Source organism: Amphiprion ocellaris, chromosome 2, assembly GCF_022539595.1.
Source record: "Amphiprion ocellaris isolate individual 3 ecotype Okinawa chromosome 2, ASM2253959v1, whole genome shotgun sequence".
Taxonomy (NCBI): domain Eukaryota; kingdom Metazoa; phylum Chordata; class Actinopteri; family Pomacentridae; genus Amphiprion; species Amphiprion ocellaris.
In genome coordinates this window covers 35,091,772-35,101,911 of record NC_072767.1, presented here as the reverse complement: position 1 = coordinate 35,101,911, position 10,140 = coordinate 35,091,772, and the positions used below count along the sequence as shown (strand labels likewise).

At 41.4% G+C, this 10,140-nt stretch overlaps 1 protein-coding gene across 1 annotated transcript in view; it reads left to right on the top strand.

The window, feature by feature from the left end:
• scfd2 (sec1 family domain containing 2) overlaps window positions 1-10,140 on the top strand; it is a 99,601-nt gene that overhangs the window by 1,254 nt on the left and 88,207 nt on the right. The window contains exon 2 of the mRNA XM_023271839.3: window positions 293-461. Within this exon, the coding sequence (XP_023127607.2) occupies window positions 293-461 (169 nt within the window). The remainder of the gene's footprint in view (window positions 1-292; window positions 462-10,140) is intronic.

Genomic DNA, 10,140 nt, shown 5'->3' with positions numbered 1-10,140 from the left:
AAAAACAATAGTACCTTTCTGTAAAGAATCTCTAACCTTTAAACAAGTGTCCATAGCTCAGGAGCAGCATCTATGTATTGCACATTCTGCTATAAAGTACAAATAATAAAAAAAAAAAAATCAACTAAACTGTAGCTGTGTGAATTACTTATTGCATTGTTTCAAATTGCAGTTTTGATTTGAAATTGAATAACAGTTCAGGTTTGTATAGATGTTGATATATTGTTAGCATCTATTACTGTACACTGAATAGATGGTCTTTTTTTTAAATTTGCCATTTCTTGATTTACAGGGGCTGTTGGTCACCATGGCGACAACCTAGTGGAGAAGATTCTGACCGTGCTCAGACCTTTACCTGGCCATGTGACAGATGTGCAGGTGGACATGCTGGAGCTCACAAGTCTGCAGCGAACCCCTGACTCCCAGAACACGCTGGCCCCTGGCTGTCTTGCACAGACCCAGTGAGTGCCTCTCACCTTTCTACGGTTTTTTAATACTGTATTCATTTATAGCAATAGCCACTTCTCCTATTTAGTACACTGTATACACACACGACAGGAACACCTACTGTGACTTTGTAGTGACTTTGATTTGTTGTGATCATTTGATCATTTATTACACCTCCATTCAGCTATCACTTTAAACTAAAACAAAAAAAGTAAAGAGCTCCTCTGGGGAAATTTAAGTATTTTTACCTTGTTATCATGTTAATTTGGTGTATTTTATATGCTATAAGGCACATCAGGAGTGAAAAAAGCAGTCGACCTAATGGCATTTCTACTTTGAAACTGTGGTGTACTGATAATAGTCCCAAAACACTGATTCAGATTTGCAGGATTTCATATGTAACAAACTGAAGGACCCATTCTTGTCAACTTGCAGGGTGGGGGGGCTTCATATGTTTCTTTTTTTCTTCAGAATCTGTGTCTGGTTTGAATGTGTATGCCATGTATTTCTCCACTATAACAACCTGCCATTGTGCACCGTCAAGTAATTTTTGATAAACTTAATAGAGGGTGTAGAGTTACATCTAAGCCATTATAAGCATGAAAAGAATATTTTAATTGAAAACAACTTCTAAATGTGTGACTTCTGTGCACAGTGAAGAGTTTCTAGGGGTTAAACAAAGACAGGAGAGGGACATAAAGGTTTATGCAGGTCAGCTGTACGTTTATATATCTATATGTCTCAATCAAATTTCAGATAGATTTTTTGACAACGCATGAAATGGGAACAGAGTTCAGAAAGATCAGCTCAGTGTTGTATAACAGACCCAACATGAGATTTAACAAATGTTCATAATGCAGAAACAAAGATGAGGCCTCTGGTATTGCAGACATAAACCTTATTGGATGGAATTTATTTGTCATGGGGGCAGTTTAGCGGATTTTGAAATTACATGCACTGATAAGTGATTTTAATCCCATCTGGAGCCCATTTGCATGTGACTTCTCTCCCTACCTCAGAAATAATTAAGTCATGATTTACAGCTCATTACCATCCTCCCATTAGGAGAGCAAGATCCCACGGGTTCATTGAAAGGGCTGTTGTAATGTCACCTACAGATAAGCTTTCCATCTCAGAATCTGCTTTCCTATGGCTGGTTTTATATGCATTGAGCAATACATACTTTAACTCTGTGGCAGCAGCCCCTTTCTTACTGGGACAGCATGGGACTAGCCAATCCACAAGAGAAATTGGAATTTCCAAAAAACTGACATCTTATGAATTAAGCTAAATTAAAAAAGATTAACAAGTTAGTCTGAATTTTCTTACTGAATAGGGCTTTCTGTGTAGAGTTTCCATGTTCTCCCTGTTCCAGTGTTTCCTCTGTATGCTCCAGCTTCTTACCGCAGTTCAGACATGCAGGTTAGATTGACTGGACACTCGACACAATTACATGTCTTTCCCACAAAATATACTTGTCTCTTTTAACATTACAATCTTCTGTAATTTGGCAAAGGCTAAAATGCCACCCACAGTGAGTTTGTGTTACAGGGAGCGTGGCAGATATTACCATAACCACCTCTCCATAGACTATCAATCTTGTCTTATCCTCTGACACAAGTAAAACATACATTTTACACACTTTCCCCACCTGGCTGAATACACATATGCACGAACACATGCTCACCAGCCAGAGTCACCCCCCTCAAAGTAAGTGGGCTGAGTGGCACATGACCAGAGGTGCCAGTGGTTCAGTGAATCTTGTCTCGGCTGTGCAGATGCACGTGTTAGGCGCCTGCGGTGGAGTTGTTGTACATGGCAGGGATTAGTCCTACATCATGTGTTCCACTCCCGCTTTTTTCTCCTTTATGTGGTTGCTGGAGGAAAAGACTTTGACTGAGAAGAAGAGTTTTGTGGCTGGACCTGTCAGGCAGTATGACTGACCACGGTGATTTCATGACCGGGCTCACACTTCTACTGAAGTTACGGGGGAGGTTCTGTTTTAAATGAACCCATCTTAGATCTTTCTAGCCAGTGCTGTTTAGACAGTGTGTGCTGTAGCAGATAATACGAACACAGCAGGGGCAGGTTGCACCGACCCTCGGATGTATGTAAATCTGGGGCATGTCAGCCAGATACCTACATTAACAAATGCATGTCTGAAGTAACTGCAGTTGCCTCTAGAGAGCTAAATAGTCTCCAGAAAATAGATAAAATGTTTCACACTGTGTGCAAGATGCTGCAGCAACAAGGTCAACCTCCTGCATTGTTTGCAAAAAAGGTTTAATGGTACAATGATAGATAAGAAGCATGGTTAAACTTTAGACAGAGCAGTCCAAGGAAAGATTGGCAGCTGTACAGAGGCTGAGGTGCCAGTGGTACGGTTTGCAATCATTAATATCTTTTCACTAAATATGACCAGACTCTCAGCCAAGCACGCCTTATCTTGCCACATTAGATGATCAATACAGATATTGGGTATAAGTTCTAGCAGGCGCTCAGACACAAACATACAGATGAAAGAGTGTTGCTGAAGGTAATAAGGAGTAATAAGCAAGCGGCAGCAGTTGCGGTGGCTGTGCTGGTACTAAATGTGTGTCTGATCGGGGCCAGCCGAATCAGTAGGAGTATTATTGCCTGCGCTATCTCTGAGCAGATGGCCCAGTTGAGGCTTATTGCAGATGTTTTGGAAATTGAAGTGCTGCTGAGGCAAAGCAAGAAAGAAAGCCTAGAGTTCCCACTTTATTTAACTGCCTTCAAGTGTGCAGCTCACTGAAGACTGAGTTGATGTCAGTCACTCTAATGTGTTAAAGTCGGGGCTCTGCAAATGCATGTTTTTAGAGGTGTACTGCTCTTATATGTTAATCTCTCCTGATTCTACTAAAGGCACAAAAGCACACATTTCTAAAAGGGATTGTTTTCTCTGCATAATGTGAACTGTGCAAAGCGCTAGACCCTGCTGGCTTTCTGTGGTTTGATTGTCTATATAATGAGTTCCCTCCTACTGGATGTTTATACACCTATGATTTGTTGAGCTATTTTTAACTTGGACCACAGTGTGTTTTGATTGGTTTTGTTGTGTGGATGAGCTCAGGCCTTTAAATATTAGGTGCGGACCTAATTTGGACCTTTTGTATGATATTTCCTTCAGTAATTCCAGGATATTTTTATAGATTACTGTGTCTTAAACATTCTGTGGGAGGTTGTTGATTCTAGCTCTGAAGGAAAGACCCCACACTTACTTTGCAATTACTGACGTATTGTCTTTCACAACCTGGTGTGAATTTTCCTTATCCTACAACCTGATTTTCACTCTGTGGTCCTAGTAATCATGTGAGAGAGAAACTATACTCTGTGTGGGTGTCTGTTCACACAAGCTCACACTATGCCTGTTGAGGTTTTTTGTTACTCTGCTCCTGTATAATGGCACATGTTTTATAACCATTAAATTGTGCCAGGATGCCCAGTTTGCTGTATATAGAAAGATGTTGAGTGAAAGTGGCAATGTTCTCGTGTGTGTGTGTGTGTGTGTGTGTGTGTGTTTGTGTGTGTGTGTGTGTGCGTGTGTGTGTGTTTGTGGTCAGGTACCTTCCAGCCCAGTCTGTGTAATTTGCTGTGCTTGGCTTCACAGTGCTTTTGATCCTGAGTAGGACATATGAACCCCACTGGTAGAGGGCACCAGATTTCCCTCATTCTCAGACTGAACCCTACACCCCCATCATCTGGACCGTAATGCTGTGGTGGGAGTGTGTGCAGTGTGGGCAGAACCGAGTACGGGTGGCCAAGGTGCTCTGGGTCTGCCTCAGGAGCTGCTGAGTCTGAGCCAGGCAGAGTAACCGACCGCACCCTGCCATGAGAAAACAGTGCGAGGCGGCCATCCCCTCAAATCTGCCCTGCAGATTCTGCATGCGTACCACTAGGAAGAAGGAAAAACACCTATTTCTGTCGCAGCTGGGAAATATGAGCATGAACAAAAAGCCATGCATGCTGATTAAAGTTCTGACTATATGGGAAAAGGAACAAAAACAGCAGAGATAGTAGAGTGTGGAGAGCAGAGAGCAAATGACAGATAGCTGAGGGTAGCTAACCCTGTTTTTAGCCCACTAAGAATAAGAAGGGAGCTTGAAAACTGGCCACGTTCATTCTATGGTGGTTCCTTATAGGGAAGAGATTGTTTTCCTTTTCTATACTTAGACGGTGAACAGTGGCAGAAACAGCTAAATGAAGATGAACTCTCGCAAGTGATTTGCAGGATAAACAACAACTGTACCTCATCATTACTTAAAATGTAGTGAGTTCCCATACTAGGCCTATAGTGTATGCAGTAGAAGAGGACAAGCACTGTTAAAATATGCTATAGTGTATATTAATCCCAGTCAAACATAAGATTCTTGGTATACTGTGATTGATAAAAACTAAATTCGTACATTAACTGTTTTCCATGTTTCTCTTTCATCATGGCTGAACCTGCAGCATGTGATACATGTTGGTTTGTGGAAAATAAATAGCCACTGTTTATACAGAATGTCTGTTGGAAGTAAAGGTAGTCATGGCCATAGAAAATTGCTTTTTCATTTCAAGAAAAATCACAACCAGCTTTGCTTCTATTTTTTATCATCGCAATATAGAGCGAAGATCAAACCAAAATAGTCACAGAGTAATTTGTATGCCTTCTCATATCCTTTTATAAAAGGGAACCAATTCTCAGTCTGAGTCAAACGCGGCTCTGCACAAGACCAACACAGTCTGGATGCTTTGATCTGTTATTTAATTATGATGATTTTATCAGCATTCCCTAAAGGTCAATGACAGCTGCAGATGATTGCAAAATAAAGTAGATATCAGTCAGAGTATTGCATCAGAGATGCAGAGATTTAGCCATATCTTAAGATTCACTGAGCTGATGTGTCCCCTGGTCCATCTCTGATGTTGTTTCTTTCATTGCCTAATTCTGTTTTCTGTTCGAGTGTAGAAGGTATCTCAAGCTGAAACCCACAGTACATCAATCAAGTAGATTACTCACACCTGAACAGCTTGTACTCTGTGTTCCCATCGAGACGGCGATAACATAACCTGCTCTGTCTCGTCTGCTGTCTTCTGCTCTGTGGTTTAATTTTCGATACAGAACACACTTTGTGTTTGGGAGAGACTATGCACATTTATTCAGTAAGTTGATAAAACACCCCCAAAGATGGTGCTTTACTTCCTCCAGCCCCACTCCTTCAAAGAACCCCTGCTGCTGGCTTTCATTTGAAGTGGTAAATTAGCCAATACATGTGAGGGGATGAAGGTTCAGCTTCTCCCATATTTTACCATTCTGTCTAAACTACAAAAAGGAAAGTTTCTAGCATGTTTTCACTGTAACTTTGTTTGGAATACTTCTACGTCTATTCCTGTCAATTCAATTATTGACCTTTTTACTGATTGGTCAATAATGTACATGATTGATTTTTCTTCAAAAAATCAAGTTGACCATTCAATTTAGCTTTATATGTTTTTTGAGTTTTGAGCTGCACATGTGCATGTATCAGCAACAAGGCAACAGACAGTAAAAGTCCTCTGTACTGATGACGGTACTTATGGTGGTTTGACCTTTACTGGCAGAGTGTTTTCCACAATGGCACCTGCAAGTTTTCTGTTCAGGTGCTTGGGGCGTGTCATCAAAAGTCTGCGCAGTGTAAAAACCACGTTTTTATTGTGTGATCATTTGAAGTACTCGCATACTTTTGAATCCTTGGGTCTTTGGTAACTTTACACTGAAGGTGGTTGGACTCTGCTGCAGCCACCATTTTCTAAAACTGTAGTGCTGAGTGCACCTGACTGATGGCTGGAGCCAAAAATGACTGACGTCAAGTTGTTCAGTCGTCATACAGATAAAAATACATTTGTCACTATGTCTTGAAAAGATCATTTAAAAAAAAAAAAAAAAAAAAACAAAACATTCATTGATGTAAAATATTGCTGTTGACTGCATTTTTCACATCAGTGTTGTCGATTATACCAGCTAATCATGGCAGCCCTAAATACTCTACATTATTTCACATATGCATTTTAAGATGCAAGTCACTTCATATTTTTTGTATTTTTTCATGTTAATTGGAATATTTTAAAGTGTTTCCTGTAAATTTAAATCATGTAAATGATGCATATGTGTTGACTTAACCCCTTGACGCCTGAATTTATTTGCAATTAAATAAGACATTTTTTTTGTGTTTTTGCTTTCCAGCTGATGCTAAAATTAGTGGAGATTGTTAATATATGTATTACACATAGGACATAGATAAATAGATACATGATAACAAAAGCAGATATATAATAATTAGGTCTCACCCCGACCGGTCCTACAAGAAACCAGTGCTGGCAAAAGGTGCCGAGGTTCGTATTGAATATGCACAAACCGGCACTGGTGGAATGGATACGCTGTCTCAGCTGCAGTCTGAATGAAAGTGGTATGTTGCGAATTCGCGACAATACGCATCAAGGGGTTAAAATGGATTTAGTGTTTTTTAGGAAATTTAATGGAAATCTATCTGAAACATAAATTGTGCTGCTAGTCTCACGTCGAGATGAGGAGCAGGCTACAAATCTTCATCATCAGACTTTCCTTTTTTAAACTTGTGTTTCTCAGCTTCAGTCAATGCAGACTCAAGTAACATCTTCTCAAGGACATTCATCAGTCTTCACTCAGCTCCCTCTGGAACCACAAAAGGGTTCATACACCTATCCTCACATGCAGATGCACTCTCCGAGACCTGTAAGTAGACTTTGAAGTGTAAAACCAGCACAGCAGGACTTTGGAGCAGGCACGAGGTGACACCAACATTTACACTAACGGCCCTGTAATCATCCCTTTTAGCCTTTCTGCCTCCACTGCAGAGTAGGATCTGATAGCTTCAACCACGGTGTCAACTCTTAGTGTGTCAAAACAACAATGATGATGCCTGAGAGAAGACTGCTACTCAGCGAGGACATTTGAGGGCAGAAAAATGGCTTGATAGAATTGACCAAAAAAAGTCACTGAATGGTAGCCGGCCAATGAGATGTTATGTCTGTGCTGGTGTGTTGAATTTTTTGGTGTTCCTCTCCCATCCTTTCCTGGCTTCCTGCAAAACTCCTCTCCCTCCTTTCTTCTCCATAAATCCGCTGGGTCATTTGTCCCTCTTGCCAGAACACACAGACACTCAAGGCCAGGTCTGGTTTTGGTCCATCTCCTCCTTTTCTGTCTCATGTTATGTCCTGTGCTACATGGGGATGTTTACAGGAAACCGACAGTGTTTTTTGCCCCATTAAGCACACTCCATAAATTAAGTCGGCAAGGAATGGGCCTGACCTTGCACAATTCTATTAGGCTGTATCTGTTACATGAAGTCCTATTGGATAGTACACACATCATCTGAGTCATGTGCAATGGGAAATAGATTAGGGTCTGGTTTTGCTGTTTGCTGAGTGTGAAGTTTTGATGCACTTTATCACATTGAGGATAGTTGCGTTCGTTTGTTTTGGACTGTACTGTGAGTTCGTTAATGTGACCTACTGCACAGATGTTGGCACACTCTGAGTAGTAGTGACAAACACGTGATAAACCAAGTAGAACTACTACATTTAAAGCTGCCAGGTTTGTTGTGTTTGTTTTGGAGAGTCAGAATAACCAGTTTACCTCTTGTCATATCAAGCAGTAAAGATAGTTTTTGCTTAGATTCTTAGATATTTGTCTGTGAAGTTGCTGCACCACAACACAGCTGAATTTAATTAAATTTCAAGTGTGGTGTTGAAAGCGTTTAAAAATTCTTACATTCTTCTTCAGAAACACTATTCTCATTATTTTATGCAATATGCTGACCTCAAAGCCTTCATTGGAGGTAAGTTTTCGAGTTGAAATACTCTCCAGGAAAATTGTTATCAGTATCTTAAGTGGATTACGTGAAATAACAAGGACACAGAGAAAAGTTACTGTTGAATTTTTTCATTGTATTTTGCACCACAAGCTAAATTCCTTTCACCTTTCTTAGGTGAAATCTGAAGATACTGATATTGTGCTGTATAAACTGGTTCAATGCTCAGAAGCCACTGGAGGTAAATGAGAAATTATGTTGTTTTTGTAATTTAGGTGAACTGACCCTTTGAAGACTCATTCTTGAGACTTCATCAATTGCATGTACAAGTAGTATGACTCACTCCTGAATCATGTTATGAATACTAAATTTTTTGGTGCTTGTGTGTTCGTGAGAGGGAGTCAAGCAGGGTAAAGAAATAAACACTGAATTCTGCATGTACGCACACACATCTACGTTCGACCGAATGCTGAGGGGGCCACAGGATGAGCAGTAAATTTAAGAAATCCTGAGTCAGAACAGTTTTAACCATTCTTTTCTGCTGCATCATTCGCTTCCAGGAATACTAGCCCCCTCCTCACCCCTGTAGTCCTTAATGACTTCGACATCGTAGGAGGCACTTTAGTAGGCATGTTCATACCTTAGCGCAGTACGTACATTAATCTTTAGGCTATGGTATTTGATTCTTAACTACCTTGTTATGCCCTCATTGCACATCCAGTGGAATTTAGTTTGGGTACAAACGCCCACACTCTCCAAACACACCCATTCAGTCTGTCCAAGAAAGCCAGAGAGGACATTCACCATGTTGTGCGCAAGTCAAGTGCAAGAGTGCCCCCTTCAGTCTGCAGCTAAGCAGCCTCTCACCAGAAAGTCACTCTGCACTTCATGCAAATGGCCAAACACAGCAGCTTCCAAACCCTCCCCCACCACCCCCTTTACCATAGTAGAGTAGTTACTCAACAAGCTTTCTGTCTGGTTATGGAGCTTGTCTCACACCCTGCCAATGTAAACCTCACCCCTCGAACCCCCCACCTTCGTCTGACCAAATGGCCCGCGGAAAGCATCAGGGGAGTGGGCCGGCGGTGGTGTTTGGGGGGGCGGGGCAGGGTGGGCAAGAAGCCAAATGAGAACCATATTCCATCCACACTCTGCCGAGGCCCTCCGACTTCCAAGAACACACACGGATGTGCAAGGTTGTGTGCAAACATATACAGATGCATGTGTACTCAGCCACAAACACACGAACCTACTGGCGGCTGCTCGCATGTGGCCCGGTCAGGTCACACTGTTGGTATTTCAGCCATGACAAGCATGTGGGACTTCATGATTTGCGTAATCGTTGCAGCACTACTACATCATCAAGTGCATGGGAGGTATTATTTCTGAGAGCTTAAATGTGGTGCTTTCCAGAAATGGTGCCCTGTCATAGGTCTTGACCAACAGCTGCAGTGCACTACGTCATGATCATGTATTGATCACAACTTTAGAAAACAAGTTGTTATTAAATACCTGATGTATTTTTTCCTCTCCATTCAATGTTTTTTACTATATCACTCTATGTTAAGCTCTTGTCCCTGGCTCAGTTGTATTTGCTGGTCTTTGTGTCTAGCTCTAGTGTGAAGATGGAGGGCGTCCCAGTGTGAGCCCCTCTCCTCCCCATCCAGCCCCAGCCCAAGGTCTGGAACTGATTACGTCTGATATTAAACACATGGCAGCAGTTAGAAAGGAGAAAAGGCGAGAGAAGAAAAAAGCTTTGAAAAAAAAAAGACAAGACAGAAAAGAAAAACAGAGTGGATTTGTCAAAGAGGTCCCTCCTACCTTCCCGCTCTCTGTCCTTTAGTCCATTTTCTGTCTGCAA